The sequence below is a fragment of the Motacilla alba genome, chromosome 5 (genome assembly GCF_015832195.1).
Source record: "Motacilla alba alba isolate MOTALB_02 chromosome 5, Motacilla_alba_V1.0_pri, whole genome shotgun sequence".
Taxonomy (NCBI): Eukaryota; Metazoa; Chordata; class Aves; order Passeriformes; family Motacillidae; genus Motacilla; species Motacilla alba.
Genome location: NC_052020.1, coordinates 24,956,589 through 24,978,546, shown reverse-complemented (window position 1 = coordinate 24,978,546; position 21,958 = coordinate 24,956,589). Strand labels below are relative to the sequence as shown.

General features: G+C 38.4%; 1 protein-coding gene and 1 long non-coding RNA gene across 7 annotated transcripts; one reads left to right on the top strand and one right to left on the bottom strand.

The window, feature by feature from the left end:
- Nucleotides 1-215: 215 nt before the first annotated feature.
- LOC119702068 (carbohydrate sulfotransferase 9-like) lies at nt 216-21,456 on the bottom strand. 6 transcript variants are annotated; one of them, XM_038139516.1, is made up of 6 exons: nt 21,370-21,454; nt 18,022-18,224; nt 11,822-11,866; nt 4,054-4,164; nt 1,732-1,879; nt 216-1,284 (listed from the first exon to the last, which is right to left on the bottom strand). In XM_038139516.1, exons 5-6 carry the CDS (start codon nt 1,823-1,825, stop codon nt 434-436), a joined length of 945 nt encoding a protein of 314 aa, XP_037995444.1. In that variant the 5' UTR covers nt 1,826-1,879; nt 4,054-4,164; nt 11,822-11,866; nt 18,022-18,224; nt 21,370-21,454; the 3' UTR covers nt 216-433. The 6 variants fall into 6 exon arrangements, with proteins under 6 accessions (XP_037995444.1, XP_037995449.1, XP_037995443.1 ...); XM_038139521.1 differs by lacking the exon at nt 4,054-4,164 and having other exon boundaries at nt 21,370-21,456; XM_038139515.1 differs by lacking the exons at nt 18,022-18,224; nt 21,370-21,454 and adding an exon at nt 11,982-12,214.
- Nucleotides 12,303-15,351, top strand: LOC119702069. Its single transcript, XR_005257241.1, has 3 exons — nt 12,303-12,451; nt 14,115-14,340; nt 14,882-15,351. It is a non-coding gene; the product is annotated as an uncharacterized LOC119702069 (long non-coding RNA).
- Nucleotides 21,457-21,958: the final 502 nt, after the last annotated feature.

Below are 21,958 nucleotides of genomic sequence, written 5' to 3'. Positions count from 1 at the left end.
AGCATTTACGAACAAGGCTCTTGCAGACAGAGTGGTTTAACTCTCAAGCAGATTATTTATTGCTTCTTGAATAATTTTCTAATTAAAAATATGTAAAAAATGGTGTTCTAAAATATTCATTGTGAAATACAACATTCTTCATCCTTCCCATGTCTTTTACCAATGAACCAAAATCTATCACTTCTGAACAGTTTTCATGAAACAAATATATACTGTTAAAGGTCAATAGGAAGACAATAATTTTAATAGGTAAAGGTCTGCATGGAACAAGAGATCATGGCAGGGATTTTATATATGAGTGCTTAGAATGATAAACCATATCTACAAACTCCAGGATAACCTCAGCAGCAGTCACCAACCCGCCTATCAAGCACCTGTGAGGACAAGTTTTGCCCATTTTGTACAAAGGAAAGTTCTCTTTGTTTAATTTACATTAGTCATTCAGGGAAAAATAATCCTCATATTTCATAGTATAGTTGAACAAAAAAAAATCCATTTCATACAGTTTTTTTATCTTCTCAATTTGTTCTGAGGTCAGTTGTCTGAGGTACTCTAAGGTGATATCCCCATCAGTTCGTTTCTCTGAGCCGTATCTCTTCAAGCTGGGGTATTGCAGGCTCTCTGGTGCACCAATGACCTTCAGAACATTCTCAGAGTCCAACCCAAGAGTTTCATACTTACCCACAATATCATAGTGAATGTTGCAAGGATCACAGAGCAGAAACATTGGTTTCCAGTGAATGTCAAGAGTATGTGGTGGTTTTGCTATAATGAAGCTGACAAACTCCTGGAAACTCACTTTTTCAGGAGAACTTTTATTTTTCCTGAACATTGCCCTAATCTCATTAGCAATAGTGGTACTGTAGAATGGCTCAGAGTGCAGGAGTTTGTCTCTGTAAGCTGAAACCAGCCGTTCCAAGGGATGTCTGGTGAACATCACTTTGGTGTAATTGCTTAGAAATTCCTTTTGTAAGGCAGGAGGGTAAGACACCAGCCTTTTGATTAGTGAGGTATGGTGGATATTGTCATGATCAATTTCAGAAGCTTCTGCATTCAAGTCTGATTGAAGAAGAAAAATAATTCTCTTCCAGTTGGAGCAGCCTACCTTAGGCACCTCACAGTAGATAAATTTATGCTTGTGCTCCACAAAGAGCCTGTTTGCAACCTGAGAATCCAATTTGCTTCTTGGTTTATTAAGGTTACTCTTCAGGCAGACAGAAGCCAGTGTGTTTTTCCGACCATTTTGAATTGCCAGCCAATTTTCAGTAGGATTGGGAAAAGCATCTGTAACCAAGGAAGAAATTTAAACCATTTCAGTGAAATAGGCTTGTATAAATCTCTTTATCTGTGACAATCTATCACCCTGCATACAAAATCTCATGAAGATGCTAAAATCTTTTTTTTTTTTTTTTTTTTTTTTACTGTAACTGGACTAGACTATGACAAACATGCAATAAACTACCCTCCCTAGTGAAACATTTATTAAAATGAAAACTTTCAATATGTTAGCAGTATTAGTCTAAGCAAGTTTGGTGTTCCAACATCATGCTTTTGTAGTGCTCTCCTCTCATATATTGCTGAGATAACTACCACAGTGACAAGTGACTAGGCCTTGGATATTTTCACAGTATTGTTTATATCTTGGGCTCCATAGTTATTCTATAACACATTTGGAAAAGGGGTCCCTCTTTCTATAAAATATTAATTTTTGTTGGTAATTTCTTTACTCACCTGTTAGGTTTTTTTGTCTCCTACAGAAAAACCCAAAAAGAAATATCCCAAATAGAAAATTCGGGAGAAGGAAGACTAACACCTTCTGATTCATGTTATTCTCACAGGAAGGAAAATGACGTGGTGTCTAAAGTGGAAATCTGTCCTTCTGTCAACAAGGAAAGATAATTCAGGTTAGATTTTGTATGAATGATATAACAAAGAAAACATGTATATCTCCTACAGAATTTAGGACAGCAGAAAGACTTTTCAAGCCCTATAAAAATAGATTTTGCTAATAAGTAAAAATTCTCTTATGGAAAAGACTCACCACAATTATATTGTTAAACCAAATAGATAAATAATATGTCCATTTTGAACTCTTCCAAAATTCCTCCTTTTTTCAGAACAATGAACTGCTTATGAGCAAATATTCCTCCCTTGTCTTTTAAAGCTGTTGGGGAACAATAACTTCATTTAGAATTACAAAGTTGTTTTTTTTTAATAATCTTTAGAATCTGGGAACACAAAGATCTCTATAACCTGTAACAGGTGTATCCGCAAAGAGCAGGACACATTCAGGATGAATTTATTTCCATTTATTGCCCTGAAGCTTTGTACTTTGGACAAATAAATCATTGCAGGAGAAACTCTTCCCTATTCCTGCAGAGAATCCACACCACTAACTTGAATACTCCCATTGTCCCTCTCCAAAGACCCTGCATGGTACATATGTTTGCTGCCATTGCTGCTGCAGCAGAAGAGCCCCAAAGTGGTTCAGTACAATAGGAAATGTAGAAAGCGGTAAATGACAGAAAAGGAGCTGTTCCATGTTCCTAGACAGAAGGAAAGAAGGCAGTCCAATGCAACATATTTTCTCTCTTGTGCTCACTCTTTTTCTCCTGGCACTTCATGGAGAGAGACCTATCTAAATCCTCCGTGCAATCTTACTCTGTTTCCCTCAGTAGAGAGCTCTTCATTAGCATGCTTTTATTGGAATTTGCAAAATTAACTGAAAAACAATAACTACTGGCAAACATGTCATTCTCTTTCTGTTCCATAAAGTCTGCATAATCAAACAAAGTCAAACAGCACTGTGTCCTTTCCCACTTCTCAAGTTTTCACCCTGAACCTGCTGGCAATAAACACATCATTGCCTGCATTCCTTTAGGATGTAAATTTTCTTTTCAGATTTTCTTATTTTGTTTTGTTTTTGCAAGATACAATAGGACTTCTGGTTTCTGGTGTGTTCTGAGACAGCAGTGGAGGCAGTACCAGTTACATTGCTGAAACTGTACTTGAGCACAAGGGTTCCTCCTTTCAGGGCTGATATGTGATTTTGATATCACACACTTTTACCAGAATATCTGCAGACTCATAGAGTTAACAGCATTACTGACAATTAAATCTCTCTTAGTGTAGGTATAACCTGGGGAACGGAGAGGGACACTGTTCACTATCTCTGTATTAAAAATTTATTCATATTTGCAATAAAATGTTACAATACTCATTAAAATAATGCAGCATTCTTAGACACGATGGCATTTAGCCAATTTTTTTTTTCATTTTCTTGGCTGTATAAGATCATTGTAAAAGCTACAGGAAAGGTTATGGGAAGATCTGCCTTTAACCTTTCCTTCATTGTACATCAACTCTCATTTCATTATGTGATCCCTGAGTCCTAAAGCATCAGAGGCCATTTTCAAGGCCAGCTAAAGTCAGTCAGGTTGTTCTTTGATCTCATGAAGGCCAAGATTGAGTGTTCCCTTTTTATTCTTTTTCAGAAGCAGTTTGAAGACACAACTTTATACTGTGTAGCAATTAAAACAATATGACTCTAAATAGTTCTGTACATAGACTCCTTGTTAGAGTATGCCTTGGAGAAAGATGTTGGGCTTCATTCACTTTAAATGCTGTCACTTCAGAGAAGTAATGTTATCATACCTGTCTCAGGAATCAGAAAACGAACTAGATGAATCTTACCCTATTTAGATACTTGTATCGTGCATATTTAATAATTACACTACCACTGGAGAATGTAAGGTCTGCTCTAAGACATATTTCACATGGAAACAGGTCAATGACTTGCTTCCTTGGGGGAAAGAAGCTGTTTAGGATCTAGTTAAACACAGGAGACAACTCTTCTAAGACTTATGCATATTTGTGGAAGAAAAAGAATCTTTAATTAAATTCAGGAGAACAATCAGACCACAAGAAGGGATAGAACAAGCTCCAAATTCACAGGTGAAATCTTTCTGAACCCTTAGAAAACTTCACAGAGCAGACTGGCAGTAAGAGTTAACACTGCTCTCAACTAGTGAGGTCAACATGACATAAAGCTACCTTAAGGTGAAGTCCAAATCCTTCTTCAGAAGATGTTTTCAGATGTGAGACCCCAGTACGGAGTTCTGTGTAATGCAAAGTTCCCACTGATTAAAATCACCTAAGGGAAACCTGAGGAAGAGGAGGAAAGAAAATTCTGAGAGCCATTTTGTCAAAGAGGGACAAGTCCCCTGGAAATTAAAATGGAGGGAAAAAATCCAAAATGGAAAGCGCCTTGGTCTGTAGGTGTCAGTGTCAGTAAATCAGATGAACTTTTCCTTATATTTATTATGGCTTTCCCATGTAACTGTGTTTGCTGTTTAAGATGTAATGAGTTAATACTTCTCTTTGCATTTTCCCTCATCCTACCTTGAATTAAGTATGGTTTTAGGCAACTCCAAGGCATTCCTCAGTAAAGGAATGGTGAGTCTATTAACACAACAAGTTCATACTGAATAGATTATTTTTGCTGTAGCCAAAGGGCAGCATTATGGGCTCTCCCAGGCAAGATGGAAAGACAGCATCATAAGGCTCACGAAACAAAAAAAGCAGAAACCTCTTCTACTGAAAAGTAACAAAACCGGAAACAGGGAGACAGGGATCTAAGTATCTCTTTGAATCTTACACATTCCCAGAAAAGAAGATCCTAAAAATTAAATATAAGGCATTAATCTGCACTGTTCTTGTTGTACATAGTGGGGGGAAGCAGAGGGGGAGATGGATTTTTTTTTTAACTTTTTAAAAAAAAAATTTAATGAAGCATAACATCTTCCAGATAAGAGCCTTACACTGCACTGTTGTTTTTTCCTTGTTCTTCAGATCACATAATTATAAATCAACAACATAGCTATGGCTTGATATTTTTAATATCTGCCTGTCTTACTGGATTCTGCAAATTACATAAAAAATAATTTTCGGACTCTTTTGGTCATTACTAAAGAGTAAGCCAGGCAGCAAGAATTATCCTCATAGAATCCTTTCTTGCAGGAGTCTTTCAGAAGGATTGCTATCAGGAGATTTTTTGAGGCCCGTCAGTTAATTAGTGTTTAATTTCTTCAGTGTGTGTCCAGCTGTTTTGGTGTCTTTCTAGCTCCTAAGCCAGAACATGCTGTCATGTCAAATGCTTTATACAGTTCTAAATCCACTGCATCAGTGCTATAGCCTTAATCAACCAAAGCCAAACAGAAATCGTAAGTCAGTCTGGTGACATCTGTTTCCTATAACTTGATCCAAAGTTTCTTTCTGAGAACAACCAGAGCAATTGTTCAAGCCAAGAGTGGTACCAAATGGGGAATAGATTACTGGAGAAAGCAATGCAAATCATCTCATGTGCATACAAAATGGCAAAAAGGCCTGAAGCCCTCATAAAATTAAAAATATTTACTGAATTCAAGCCTTCTTTACACTGCTGATAATTCCACCAAGGCCCTCTACAATTCCATTTCAAAGATTCTTTTCTTCCTGATAAACACACTGCAAGTAACAAAGCCAAAACCATTGTATCCTGTTGTTCATATCTTTGTTGTCACGTTTGCTGACCATAAAATGTTCTTCCCATCCTGTTTACTTCAAGAAATTTCTGACAATTTTATGCTTTTAATTACTTTCAACATCTCCCTTTTCTACATGATACACTGGGTATGGAGGTGGCTGGCAACCTACTTGCACATCCCCTGCATGGCAGGTGAGACTGACTCAGAAGAGCTCTCCATCTCTGTATTGTACTTTTCCAGGGGTGTCAAAAAATTGTCATATGATGAAGTTATTGGAATACATTTTTTTCTGTTAAATTACTTTTTATTGGTTCATTTGTCTAATTCTTGCTTTACATTTTGCGATACTAGACCTTCTGCAATCTTCCTCTCTCTTTGTTAGTGGTCTGTACTTTAACTGAACGTGTGTAGCTACACTACAACCAGCCACACTTATCCAACCACCAGCTTTGGGTTTATAGTGAGTTCCTTTTCCCCTGCCCAAAACAAGGTCTGATAGAAAATCTCTAGTATTCCTTCAATTGGGAAATACTCAGTCAAATATGTTTTAATAATAGTCACATGAGTACACGACCCAACACATCCACACTCACACTGAAGTTCTTCCTCCTGCCATGCAGATTTATTTCCAGAACAGGCACCAAAGGAATAGGTTGCATTATTGCCTTGCACTTGTACACTGTTCTGTCCTTGAACTGCTGAAACAATGATTCATAATATAGCATTCCCCAATACTTCTCCTGAAGCTTCTGAACCATTGCAATTGCAAAGTCTTCAGTATTTAAAGAAATTTAGCAAAAAAAACCCCAACTTTAGAATATTTTATACTTTCATAAATAATAAGAAGTACTATAGCTGGAAATGTTGAATAATGTTAAGCCTTTTTTTGTGGCACCTATTTCCCAAGTACAGAAACACATGTACACACACACGTGTGTACATATATATACACACACATGAATAGTTCCAAAACACATTCATATCAGTTACACTGGCATATTATTTGCTCCAAGTAAACTAAGTAGGCTGATAATGATTTAAAGTCTTCTGATAATAAATTTATAAAGGTGTGTCTCAATCTAGTTTTTCACAGACATACATTGGTCAAAGCTGAGCATGTGGGGTGATCCTCTGCACCTATTTGATAAGTGGAACTTTCCAGTCTAAAATAATGAAATTACAACAATACTTATTTGTGTTCCTGATACATTTGAAGCCAGAAGTAAAAGAAAGTACCAGTACTGCAGCTCAGTGGAAGGTAGGGAAAAATCTCCGAAAACAGATAACATTCTCAGTTTTTGGACCCCAATCTGTACTTAAGCCCTGTTAATCCCTTCAAAAAGATAACTGCAAATACATACATACTGATAGGTGCATGGGTACGTAGAAGATGAGGAGGGGATGATGGGTAGAAAGCCCCCAAGAACAGCCTGGACAGGAAAACCAAGCTCTGGGTGCAGTTCTGCATGTGCTGTTCTATCAGAGTGAATTGCAAGAGCAAGCCCCTTGTTCAACCAAATCTGCAGCACCCTTGCTTCTGTACAGTTTGTGATGGGTGGACAGGAGGGAGAAAGACCCCAGAAAGACCTGGAGCCTTAGCAGCCAGGTTGGTCTGTCCATGAAGTGAAAAATCACTAATGTGTTAGGAAACTCGTGCAAGTTACAGACAGCCAAGGGCTAGGAAAAGCTTCTGATCTGGGTCATTTTGCCAATAAGAGACAGTATTTGACATCACCTCATTTGCAGCAAGGGTTGAATGGTGTTAGGGGAGAATGGGTAGAAGCTCAGTCGGGAGACAACATATGGGCTAGGCTGGGAGCTCCTGAGGAAAAGGCTGACAAGGGTGTCCTACAGAGCAACACAGCACTGAGGTGGGTACGAAGCAACAATTTCCATTACAAGCACAATCTAAAACTCTTGTTCTGTGGTCACCTCAGCCCTCCATTACTGCATCAGACTTCTTTCTGGTTTCAGCAACTGTAGTGATACCTTCCTTGCTGCCATCATTAATCTGCTTATTATTCTCATTAAACCACTTCTCATGCCCGCCTTTTAGCTTTTCCTTCTCTACTTAATTCCTTGTCTTACCTTCCAAAGTTTTTTGTTCTCTATCATTTCTCATGCAGTATTAAAAGCTCAGCTTTACTTTCTGATACAACATATTGGTAGCCCCTGTTGTCATCAGCCCTAGATAACAAAGAAACAGTTCCTGCTTTCTCCTCTGCTGCCCCTGCTTTTGGATTAAGTTTATAAAGCACCTACAGAGCTATTACATTTTTCACCTAAAATCACTCCTAAAAGTTTTCCCTTTCAGGGATGCCAACACCAGTTATGATGCCAGTGTGCTAAAACTGTTACCAACCAGTCCACAAAAGAGCAAGTGAAAGGAAGAGCCAATTTGACGATGTAAAGGACCAAAGTGAAGAGAAAAAAAAGAGTTCATGGGGGAAGGCAGCAGCAAGTCTGACAGAAAAGCTCCCAGAGAGAGGCAGGAAACAGAAACCCAAGGAAAACTGGTAGAGCTGGGGCCCAAGGGAAATAGAAAGTTTCTGTAGCCTGCTCGAACTAAGTTGTGGAAAGAGGAGGTTGAGAACTGGACTGAAAAAGACAGAAAGTACAATTCAGTGAAGATGAAGAAGAACAAATTCAAAGAAATTAGTATAGAAAGCAGTGTGCTAATTATCCAATAAACTACCACAGGTGTTTTAAAATGATTGAGACTATGCACTGCAGCCACTCTTGTACTGGAATCCAGCCCTTAGTATGTGATCAAAATTGTATTTCTTTTCCTTCCTGGAACTGCAGCCAGAAAGGCCACGGACTTTTGATTTTCTAAGAAGAGATAGGTTCAGTGAGAAGACCTGGCTCGTAGGTGGGCCCAGCTTGGCTGGAACCTGGAAAGCTGGATACCAGCTCTGCCACAGCATCACTGGGGCAGGTACTGGTGGCCTCAGGAGGCTGACATGGGGTCCTGTGTTGTGGGCAGTGGGGGCAGCCCCAGGGGATGGGGCAGTGCCCTGTTACTGCTTTTGGTGCCTGACATCTGGCTGAGGGGCTTTTTTATCTGAACATTTAATTCAAAATTCCATGCACTTGTCAACTGCCTTTTAAATCATGCAAAACCAATCACAGGAGAACAAATTTCACTGCTTTCTTTTATGGAATATAGATAAGCCTAAAAAACTTGGGAAGAAGGAAAAGGGAGAAAAAAGGAAGCATGGAAGAAAAGTTTAGAACAATGCACCCTGGGCAGGGTGGCAATGAATGATCTCCTCCCAAGCTTGTTTCATAGGAGACGGGCCTCACAAAATCCCTCTGTTTTGTCACGTGTATAACTAACTCTCTGCCTTTGCAGATGTCTTAATGTCCCCTCCCATGTTTCTCTTCTCAGTTAATGTCAGTAATAGCAATATTTTCCTTGCCATTCAGGTCTGCCTGCCTTATCTCAGGCCTAGAACTTCTTTGTCCCCTCCTGCTTTTCACCTCCCTGTGCAAGCTTGATTCATTTATTCCTGCCATTACACACGAAATAGCACAGTCAAAACTATTTGTAAATGTCCCAGTTACTTAGCACACCACCCCCAGGCAAACTCCTGTTTGCTGTACACCTTGTTACACCCTTGTGTCCCCACCCCTAGTACCCCTTAACCATAATTGATGACAGCTATGACCTCTCTTTCCCTCTTTACACTCCAGTGAATACAAAGCGTTTCTGCTCAAATGATTTTCCTTTTTGCTCCTATCTCTTCCAGCTCCTCCTGTCATTCTAGTCTAGACTTTGAACCTTATTTTCAGGATCCAAAACTAATTTTGTCTGAAACCATACCTCTACTCTCATTACCCCCCACTCTTTCTTTTTTATACTCTTTCAAAGACTCCCTCAAAGGAATCATGTACAAGTCCTCTCACCAGTGATTCAGCGTTTGCTCTTTTACAGAAATAACCTCTTTGCCTAAAACATCCTGACCCTTACTGACAAACTGTGTGTATACCTTTTTATCTCTTCCTACATGAATCTAAGCTCATTCTTTCTTTCCCTTCTGCTCTCCACTGTGTTGCAGGGCAAGCTGTTCAGAAATGTTATGTTTAAAGTCTGTTTCTATGAAGCACGTTTTTATAGCATACTATGACACATGCAGTATCAAAAATCAAGACGTTTGGAGACAGTAGGATTAAACTGATAAGTTAAATCATAGAGAGCATAAAATGAAGTGTCTGCTGGCTTTTGGCAGAACAGTGTTGAAACTAAAGACTTGACATTTCAGACCATTTCATGTTACAGTACACTCTAAGTTCAAAATAGTCTTGTGGATTCAGTTGCAGATAGAAATGCTTGAAAAATCTGCAAATCTTGTTTCCAGAGTCTGTTCAAGTATCCAGAAAATGAAGAATGATCAGTCAATGAGTCTCTGAAAAGGTGGGTACCCCACACCACATGGGATTGTTATAGCAGACAAAGAACACTAACTCTCCTTAAAAACTCTTGCCTGGTTCACTGCACACCTTCCTTCATCTGCCATAGATAGTGGGGATCCTACTGGACAATGTCTCAAGAACATGTTCATCCTCTGAACCAAACATGTCAAGTTGTGTGGAGTATTTTGTTTCTTTAAAAACCGGGTGTTGAAAAGCTACTCAAAAAAGTATTCATGAAGTATCATAACAACATACACAAAAATAATTGTCAGGGTTGAATCAGCTCCCTTGAACAGTCTTATGATACTCACTCTAATGGAATAACCAACAGTGGCAGCAGATTGCTATCTTCTGAACAAACCCAGCATCAACAATGACAAGTCCCAAACTCACCAATTTTACCTGCCAGAAGCAACAAAACAGCGAGACTGGTCCATGTGGGATGCCATTCCTGGCACTGAAGGAAAATGGTCCATAGCACAGCTTGTCCCTGCTTCCCCTGCTCCCAGCATTAGCCTGCCCAGACTCTTCCTCTGCTGGTACCCCCACCTCTTTGCACTCCACTGTCCAGCAGCGCTCCAACACTCCTGCTCAACACATATTTATTTACATGGGCACCAGAGCTTTTCCCTTAGCCCCCATCCCAGGTGTGACCCCATCTTTCCCAGTCTCTTCTTCTACTTCTGTTCTTCTACTCCTTAGGCAAAGCTTTAACCCAATCTCCAGCAAATTCTCACCTCCAAAAGCCTTCCTCATATCGTCCCCAGGCAGCTCGCCCGGCAAATCTTGTTTTCCAGCTTCCCAAACACCCATCAGATCTCACCCTGATTCTGCCGTTCAGCCTTCCTCATGCACAAGCCAGCTCTTTGCTGGCTCCCCCTGCCAGTCCTCCCTTTGTCTCCTCAGCCAGCCTCACAGCCCCCCCTCCAACAACCACACTTCCGAGCCCAGCTCATCAGAACAGTCTCTCCTTCTACTTCCAAGATTCCCACACAGCCCCACTGCTTCTCACTCTCAGTTCTGTTCTCAGAGAACAGGCTCTACACTTCAGCTTCTATAGTTATTTTAGTATCTCCCAAACTACACTGACACATTTTCCTTTTCGTTCCCTCCCACATCCATTTTCACACTAGTCATCAGGCACATTTTCCTGCTGATTTTGTTCCTTGAATCTATTTTGCCAGCAAACCTCAACAATTTCTCTCTAGAAATCTTGCTCGTGCTTGTTCCTTAAAATTAATTGTTTAGTCTCCTGTGCAGAAGAGGTTTCACTCAGAATGTACAAGAGGAAACTTTTAACCTCATTTTTGAAATGCTTTTTTCAAAATCTGCAATGTACCTGAACTTCTTAAAGAAAAGGTCACTGGAATAATTTAAGAGAAGAAAAAAGAGCACAGATTTCCTGTATAAAAATCAATAAATTATTTTTGCTCAAAGAGATTAAAAAATATCCTCAGGCAGATATCTAGCCTGAAAAACTTCTGCTGAAATATTTGAAATGTGACAAAATCCTATGTAGATGCAAACTGTATTGAAATTAGAAGAATCAAGATGTATACCACCCTTAATAAAGTCAGAAGGTGAATGAAAGCCATTGTAATTTCATTTCAGGCACCAGAATCCTTGTAACATCAACTTCTTAACTGAGGAAAGCCATCTGCCAAAAAAATACTCTGCAGATTCATTTCATCACAGTGTGATTTCAAAAGCTAAACAATGTCTCAGCTTATGCCTTAAAATATTTGATGTAAATTTCTAAATATGTAAACAAATAAAAAACCCAACCAACTCTGAAAAATAAATCCCTCTTTGCAGAGATTTGCCTACACTTACAAAATCATGGTGACATGAAAAGCTACTAACAATCCAATTTTACTCACCAATCAGACAACCTCAGTGGAGCTTTCCCATGCCTCTGAGTGATGCTAAACAAACAACAAAGATTCAGACAAAGAAAAGTCAGTCCAGAGAAACATGTCATTTTAATTTTATGCCTAGGGATGGAAAGGAAATAGGGGAAAGATTCTGTGTTCTCCTTACCCGATCTTTAAGGCTGGGCAAAGTGCTTCTGTATCCACACAGATGCTTTCACAGGAGAGCATTTGAAACACTTTATACACATAGTATTTGTCTCTGTTTTGATTAAATGCTCCACCAAAAGTTGCCAGTGTTTCCCTGAATGTTTAGGTGAGCATCTCCAGTTGCACTTTCCAAAGCATTGTGCTGTGTCTGTCTCTAGGTATAGCGAGCAGCATTTAACCACTCCCCGCGCAGGGTCTACAGCAGCTGTTAGAGACTGCCAAGTGCTTCAAGAACAGCCTGCCAAGAGGCTGCCTGCTAAGCAACCGAGAAAGGGGATGGTTGGGAATATGAGGGCAAAGGTAATTTGGTTGAGAGCAATTGTGTTGTGATAATATGCATTATTTTTAGATGGAGAACAGGAGGCAAGATCAATTCAAACCCAAAGAACTCTATGCAAGAAGACTCCAATAAACTCTGGGAACTGGAAGGTAAGTTCTCATGGGAAACATGGATAAAGCAGAAGGAATTCAGTAGAGTTGGCACTTCCTTAAAGAAATTATATTTAGGGCACAAACACAAACAATCCTACACAGTAGGAGGATAGGAAGTATAGTTAGAGACCAATTTGGCTACTTGGCTGAGCAGCACAGTCTTCAGTGACCTGAAACACAAGAAGGAAATGTACAGAAAGTGGAAACCAGGTCAAACTCCTAAGGACAAGTATGAAAGAATAGCAGTGGATGCTGAAACAAAGTCATAAAGGATAAAGCACAAATTTAACTGCAAAAAGCAATGGATATAAGAGATAGCAAGAAAACAAATCTGGAAGGAAAGGAAAAACCTAGTGACAGTTCACTTGCTGAAGGCTGATGTACATTTTCCATCATTCTTGATAAAAGGGTGAACTGTAATTACATGACTAATAACTAAACTCAGTAAGAAATAATCTATCTAAAATAGGAAAAGAATAGGACCAAAAATAATTTGAACATACTGCTGTTCACATCATCCTCAAGTATACCACCACAGCATGTCTCCAGGAGAGTTCTCTAGTTGTTGTCGATGCACTAAGTGTCCCTGGACTGATATAGGAACCTACACCCCTGATATAGGAACCTACACCCCTGCACAGATACAGGAGGCTCCTTCATAGCCTGCTAAAGAGGTGAAGTGGGTGCTGTACGGATTGGCACCTGAGCCTGAGGAAGTGCATGTTAAGTTACCTTGGCAAGGGAGAGAAGCAAGGTCAGATCTGTTTGCTTTGTCTGAAAACCCTCAGAAGTTGTGTGAGAAATGTGTGAAGTAGTGAACACAGTGCTCACCTTTATAAAGTCAAGAAATAAAGAGATCAATTCTGGAAAAAATACCTGGAAAAATGAAAATATAGATCATTCATAAAAGGCTGGAGATTATCAAGCTACATTGCTTTGTATTTTTTGGCATGTTGGCTATTAATTTCTGTAACATTATAAGAAGTCTTACAAATAGAGAAGCAGTAGGTCACATGATACAGATTAATTTTAACAATGTTATCGACATTATAGCATTGACTCATAACATTTTCAAAAGTATATTAAAGTGAAACTATTTCTGGAAGAGTGAAAAACTACCTGGGCATAGGGAACAAACAAGGAAAAAAAAAAAGAAAAAAACCCAACACCAAAACCACAGACTAAGATTAGTTTTTTCATCATTCACTATCAAACTCAAAAATATAATCAGTAAGATTCTAGCTGGGTCCATTCTGGGCTAAGTAATGGTTCAGGTCATTAATAATTTGGATAAAGGAACAATGCTTCCACCTCATAGATAGCAATAAGCCCATGTGAACAGTAAATACATAGCATGGTACATTAAACTCAGAATGCTTTTGACAAATAAGATAAATTATCTGTAGGAGAAAACACATTACAATGCAGTTGTGTTTACAAGTGTCAGGTTCTAAGGGGGAATAATAGTTCATAAAAATGTGGCAGCCATTCTGCCAAAAAAAAGGATAAGAGGGGTATCAGTCAGTCACAAATTATTCACAAATAAGTAGCATTTCATCATATCAAGAATGCAAACTGCATATTAGGAAAAGAAACTGCTTTAATTGTGTATTTGGTTGATACAACATTAAGGAATACCTCCTATTATATTTCTGTCTAGCACAGCAACCAGTGGCACTGTGTCCTGTTCAAGCAAAACTGTTCCAAGAGAAGGCAGACCAACTGGAAAGAGTCCAGAGCAAAGCAGAGAAAATGGTCAGTTGTCTTGGGAAAAAAGAAAAGTCACGAGAAAGAGAGATTGAAAGAATTGGGGTTACTCAGTTTAAAAAACAGAAGGACAACTAGACACATGAGAACTATCATCTACACAAGTTACCTCTAGGGAGGTAAGGAGGAATTATATTTTTTTTTATCTGTAGTGGATAAAGTGATGGGTTCAAACTGTGACACTGAAGGTTATGCTAAATATTAAGAGAACCTTATTAACAGTAAACACAATTAGATCCTTTTTCATTTCTGAGGTAATGTTGATTCTCTTTTTGAGCTTTAGAATGCACAAGATGAAGTCTTGAGGTCTTTTCCAGCCTCCTTTTCTTTAAGTCTGTGGTTCATCCTGTCATATAATTTAGATGCCCCATCATACCTCTCTACAAAAACTACATTTATCAAAGTTTTCATGCTAAACTATACAAACCCAGACTCTTATTTCAATATAATGACTCTGAAACAATGAAGACACTATGGGGCTTAACACAGCCCAGACTGGCATGATGTCACTTTTTTTTTTCTACTATAAATCCCATTAGCTTTCATAAGAAATGTGAAGAGTTTTGGCAAAAGCACTGCTATCTTCTGGAAAGTAGTGTGTCTGGTATTTAATGGTTGTACACTGCTATTTCAACTGCCATAAATTTATTCTTTCCTCAGGATTCCAATGGAGTCTGCTAGAGAAGTCTTCTTATCTGCTGAAGCCTGCCCTTCTGTTAAGCTACTCCACCAGCTGCTAACAAGACACATAACTCATTTGCCTCAGGGTCTACTTATTATGATCAGAGATGAAAGACACAGAACTGAGTGAAATGAGATGTGGGCAGAAAAGATGGAGACACACCTTGTTAGAGGGCTGCAGAATCAGGTTGCTTCATCTAACAATTTTTTCATGTGCTCATTCTTTGTATTATTCAAAATTCCAGATCATAATAAAGTGTTTAATAAAGTATCCTCACTTGTCAGAAATGATTAAATTCCTTTTGCCTGCAGTCCACCAAAGATCCAATTCTGTCAAATACAGACATTTTTGGCCAAAGAACTGTATCATATAGATGATCAGCTGTCCTGGTTTGGGGCAAATTTGGGAGGAAACTCAAAGAAAATCTCATAGAGGGAGGTTGGTTGCACTAGTGCATTACAGAAGTTCTAAGGACGTGTGACTCCATTGCTAACAAATACCAGTGTTGGTCATTACCTGTATTGCTCTGCAATTTGCTTATAGACACGTTCAGGTGATTTTGTACAGAAAAAAAATCTCTTTGAAGCGGTTTTAATCTTGCAGAAAAAATAAATCTCTCACATTTTATAAACTATTGGAACCAGGAAAAATCAACTTGATACTCCTTTCTCGCCTTCTGAATTTCTATTGAACTCTGCATTTGTCTAAAATACACAAAATAATCTCTTTCAGTGAAACATACTTTTCAAATTCAGAGAAATATCCAGCAGAGCATGAAATTCATGTTTACTCTATAATAACATAGTGGAGGAGTCATACAACAAATATTTTTTTCCATGAATTCATTAGCCTCCAATTTTTCTCTGGGTAAACCTTTCAGATTTTGCTGAAGTAAATTTTTGATGAGGGCTAGGTATTTCACATCAAATAAGGCTGAGAAGAAAAGAACAAATAAACTAAACCATTCATTTATACTATCAGAATTTTTAAAAACTTTATAAATCAGGGAAAAACTTTACATCTAAAAGCAATGTCTGTCCCTCTGTTTAAGCAACTATGGCCACATCCATCTAAACCCACAAGGCAGCATTAGTGACTGAGTCCCAAAGGATCTGCCAATAGCTGTGCTTCTGAACCCATGTTCCATTGAAATTAAGATGCAACATAAAGTTTAATAAACTTAATAAACAGAGTCCCCAGGGCCAAGTTCCAGTACATCAAGCAATGGTTTAAAAAATCCTGTTTCCTCAAAGATAAAAGATGTCAATGACATTTTTGGGTATGAGATAGATTTTTCTGACAATGTGGAATTGTTTTATAATATCAGTGTTCCTATAAGGCTTCAAAGATGAGAGATGGTAAACTATGTTAATTAGTAGCAACGCTATTTAAAATTAAGTAATAAGTCAGATAAACTTGTTTTCTTATAACTTCTACTCTTCCAGAAGGAAAAGTAGCACTAACAGCATCCAGATTTCAGATAAATAATGCAACCTTGGAAAAGCAGTTCTGCATGAAACCTTGCAATGAAACTGTTTGGAAAGATCATAAATTTTTTAATTATTGACTCTTCACTTCTTCCCCCTCAGATCCTACTTTAGCCTGAATGTAGTAATACAAATGAAACATGGCTTTTAATGGCCTTTTAAACAGTTATTTAAGAAACAGGCCATGATACCATGTTGTGTAACCATAACATGGCTTGTACAAATGTGGTTAACTGTGCCTTTGCCCAGCTGTGAGCTAGGGCTCACTCACCATGGGAAAGCAGAATGAGGAATGTCTACAGGAAGATGGCAGAAGCCCTTTGTGCAGTCACAATTTGGTAGCGCTGTTAGAGCTATCTCTTGCTTTGTCCACACAGGCATGACTAAATGTCTAAAGCATGTCTCTGTTACACATTTACATGCTTACTCAGAAAATCTGAGTACTGTAAGCCAGTACTGTTCACTAGAATTTCTAACTAGTGAAGCACTGCTAGTATATGTGAAGCCCAAAGGAGAAAAAACCCACAAGGTGATGCTTCATTTCAGTTTTATTTGTTTCAAATTTAGAGCTATTTGTATCTTTCAAAAGGCCAAAAAAAAAAATTAAGTAGAGTGTGGAATAGAAGAAATAGAAGAATCTGTTAATTCATTTGTATTGTCAGCTCACAACCCCTATTCAAATGCTACAAGAGCTGAAAAAAAAGGCAATTTACTACTTCCAAAATAATGTAGTACAACCCATCCCACAGGTAAAAGTGCTCAGATGTTTAGGATTTTTATTGTGGAAAGGTTTATCAAGTAGCTTCAGATTTTGACATGTAAGAATCCAAAAGGAAAGAGTATTCTAGAAATAATCTTAAAAATAAAATTACAGTAAAAGAAACTTGTGATTGCTTTTGCATTTTCTGTATGTTTTCATGAATGAGAGTCCTTGCACTACTAAGAAAATAGGTTCATACATCACATTGATAGATTAAAAAATTCAGAAATTTTAAGGGGCAAAAAATCTCTTGCATTAAGAGGCTTTTCTATGGTTTTGAGGCCAAGAGTTTGAGATATCAGTGAAGAAACTGAAGAAGTTAGATAAGATCGTGTTCTGGTTTTCGATCAAAGCAGACAGAACAAAAATACAGAAAACATAGAATGTAATAACCCATGAAGTTCAAATGAGTCTATAAACAATATGAACATTTATTGTTTAAAGTACTACTTTAAATCTACTATCTAAAAAACATTTAGCTTCTTATGTGATTTGTGTATCTCCTTTACATGGATAGTTACACATAATACTTCCCAGATAATAGGAATTAATCCTGGATATCTGGCTTAAATTCTGCTCTCTTTTTTTCCCCCTGCAATTAAGGCAACATAACAAAAAAAACTAGCAAACCACATGGAAATGTTAACAACTGCAAAATTATTTCTGCATCTGAGGAGATCAGTTGAAAAGCCAATTGCCCATGACATCACTAAACATAAATCAGAACTCAAGTGTCTTTTAAAACACAAACAGAAAGCACAAAAGTTTTAATTTACAAAGAAAACACCTAGAAGATTTAAAAAAAAAAAAAAAAGAAGAAGAAAAAGAATCCTACTACTCTTCTAAAAGGAATAGATAAAAAAATAAGTACCTCTACAACATTTTCTGTCTCTGGAGCTTCCTGCTGGATACAGCTTTGTGCAAGTCTGGCTGAGGTTACTGCTTTCTGTTTACTTAATGCCTTAGCTCAGATAAAAAAGAAGGTGTATCCTTGAATACTATGCGTACAGCACGGCACATTGTGGTCTTTCTTCAGCAAGCAAGTTTGATCTTTTCCTTGGCAATATTTCACTTCTGAAAAAAAGGGAAGAGAGTATTTAGGCTGAGTGACCTTTACCTTAATTTTTAAAACTTCCTCGATTTTAAATGACTTCCTTCATCCATTCCCTGTCCCTGCACTATGCAACTTTTCAATTTCTACTTCAAAAAATGTCTAACTCAAAGCTCAGAGAAGTTCTTCTGAGACATTTCAGTCACTGATGTCAAATACATTGATTTCTACCTATTCTGGTGTGGTATGCAATCATTTCACTTCTAGCCTGTCTGGGTGTCGAGAGCTGTTTGGTGACATCAGGATGGACAAAAGTGCATATGTGAAGTATTCAGAGAGATGAAAGTGTATGCATTGGATTAACTCTGAGACTGACATTGATTGAAGGATTGAAGAATATGGAAAAAGGAATTAAATACTTGAATAGAATGCATTTGCAAATATTTTTTAAATATCTGTCCTTATCTCTCTCACAGCTCACTGATGATACTATGAAATAACCCTTGTCAAGGGGATGCCTGAAGCCCGTGCCATCCAAAGGGACTTGACAGACTTGAAAAGTGAGCCTTTGAAAATGTCATGGGTTCACAAGACCAAATGCAAGGTCCTGCTTCTGGCCTGAGGCAATCCCAACCACAAAGGCAGGCTGGACATGGGATGTTTGAGAGCAGCCCTGAGGAGGACTTGGGGGTGTTGGTGGATGAGAAGCTGGGCATGAGCTGGCAATGTGTGTTTGCAGCCCAGAAAGCCAGTTGTATCCTGGGCTGCATCAAAAGCAGCGTGGCCAGAGGGGCGAGGGAGGGGATTCAGCCCCTCTGCTCTGCTCTGCTCTGCTCTGCTCTGCTCTGCTCTGCTCTGGTGAGACCCCACCTGCAGTGCTGCATTCAACGCTGGAGACTCCAACACAGAAAGGAATTAATTTCTTGGACTGAGTCCACAGGAGGACCGCAAAGATGACCAGAGGGCTGGAGCATCTCTCCTGTCAAGACAGGCTGAAAGGGTTGGCATTATTCAGTGTGGAGAAGTGAAGGCTCCAGGGAGACCAAATTGCAACTTTCCAGTATTTAAAGGGGACTTATAAGAAAGATGAGGACAAACTTTTCAATAGGGCCTGTAGTGACAGGACAAGGGGCAAAGTCTTTTAACTGAAAGTGGGTATATTTAGATTAGATATAAGGAAGGTGGTTTCTATTATGAGGGCGGTGAGACATTAGAACAACATGCCCAGAAAAGCTGTGGATGCCCCATCCCTGGATGTGTTCAAAACCAGGCTGGATGAAGATTTGAACAACTTAATCCAAAGGAAGGTGTCCCTGCCCATAGAAGGGTAGTTGTAACTAGATGATCTTTAAGGTCCCTTCCAACCCAAACCATTCCATGATTCTATGAAAACAGTTTTTCAACTCTAACAAATACATAAATAGAATATGGGCCTGTCCTATGCACAGCAACCCGTGTATTGTGACTGCCCCTTTGTCATGGGCAGGAAGCAGATTGGAGGAGGTAAGCTGGACTTCAAGCCTAACTTATTACCTACTGAAACTAACAGCAACTTGAGCTCATGAAAGTTTTACGTCTAATTTGAGTTACAGTAGTGCCCTGTAGTTCTGCATCAGCAGATTTGCCTAGGCTTATCTTTTAGATCATTTCACACCCTCATTTCACACACCCTCATTTCACACACACCGAAGAAAATCAGACCACATCACTGGGCCACAGTGACTGCCTGAAGACCTATATCACTAGTACTCACCTATCCAAAGAGAAGATCAACACTCTAATCAAGTCCACAGCATGAACCTGATTCCTTCAATTTCTGTAAAGCCTAAAGGTGGTGTGGTTGCAATTAAAAAATGCAAAAGTACAAGTGACTTTCTTGATAAATTTGCTGATTTTGTGCTTTCTGGAGGTATAGCACTATGTTACCTACCGTACATTTAAACAAAATGGAAGAAAACCAACAGAAGCTCACTAGAAGTTGCCTCCCAGTATGTTTTCTTTGTTGTCAGTGACTTAGAAGTCCTCTGGTGAATGATGGACTTTATTGACTTTATTAGCTAATCACAATTAATAAGATTATAAGATTTAATAATTTGCAGATAACCTTTGTTAAGGTTGCACCCTGAGGCAGAACAACACCTTATCAAATAAAATCACAAGTGGATCAGTTATACATTATCTTCAGAAGTTAAACTACCAACAAAAGCAACTGTGACATAAGTATGATATACAGGCAATTATTTTCAGTTATGACTGTTTTTAGGAGAGCAATACCTAGAGAAGAATCAGAATATAATTTTTCTACCCAAAAGACCTAAATTACAAAGGAGTACTGCTGATAGAGCAAACTAACCTGGATGGCATATGCTCATTATTAGGGAGGCTAAGCAGAAGCTTCCAATGTTTCAGCAAAAGTGACTTTGGTATTAGAGAAATAAGGGAGGGTTCTTACTCTCATATTTTTATGAGAAGAACAGGGCAACATGTTTGTGGTACAGGAAAGGAATAAGCAGATCATGTTGCAGATGTGAAGGAAATAAGCAAATGCTGGTATTTTTACAGAATAACGTAGTGCAAACTGAAGAGAATCTTTCTATCTCTGTCTTTTAAAACAACTCTTTGATTGAGTTTTTTTAAATTTATTTCTATTTCTACTTGTGATGGGAAAAGAAGGTATAGCAAAGGGGAAAAGTGCCTGTTCAGTTGTGTTTCATTGTGTTACAATGTCCCACAGCTTCTGCAAATTTGGAAAATCCAGCTTGTCACTGACTTAAGAGACTTTTTAGAGAGATATAAAGCATCCCAATATAGATGTAGTATCATGAAGACCTGTGCCCAGAACAATATTTGTACCATCCTGGTTCACATCACAGATTTATGAGAGCTTCTTAGTGGAATTACTGAAACCTTTAGCTTGGGCAAAGCTTTCCTAGATGTAATGGGCAAGAGATCTGGTTTTCTAGGCTAGTCTCTTGCAGAACTCATGTCTGACTTAGTTATCACTTGAAACTAGATACATATGTTTGGGCTAAAACACACTTCTCCAAGAAGCACCCAACCCTGTTTTTAATGATATTAAAATGTGTGTTTTTAATGATAAGGAATCCATCCTCTGTTCTTCCATCTTAACTCACCATCACTTGAGTCTTCCCTAATAAAAATAGCTACCTTTTTCCCAGCTTGAATTTGTGAAAACTCAATCACCAGGGCCAGAATCTTGTTAAACACTTCTCCAGCCAGATTGAACCTACTTCTGCCATCAAGCTTTGCTCTGCAAAGTAGAACACAGACAGGAATAAAAGGAAACCAAGAGCAGCTGGTAACTTTGAAATGTACTCTACATAAACACATTTCAGTTATTTTGGTTATTCTTATGACCCTTCCCAGTCTTCAATACCATCCATGAAGTACAAACAGAAGTACTGGAGCTGGTGCCAGGAAAGAGCATATATCAGTATAACTGAGAAATGTTTCAGTTTCATTTAATCAGTATTTGAAATGCAGTATTTTCCCAGAATATAACACACTGGAGCCTAGAGGGCTGGATGCATGCTGTCTTGTCATATGATGATTTATTGCAGGCATTAATCATTACAGTCTTTTATCCTTTATCTTTTAAAACAGTGACCTGCAACACAGTACATTTGATCTTGCTTTGAAAATACCAAATAAACTTAGTTTTAAATGGAAAAAAGTAACAAGTGAAAAACAAACAAACATTTTCAATCTGAACAACAAAATTTAGGAAAGATTACAA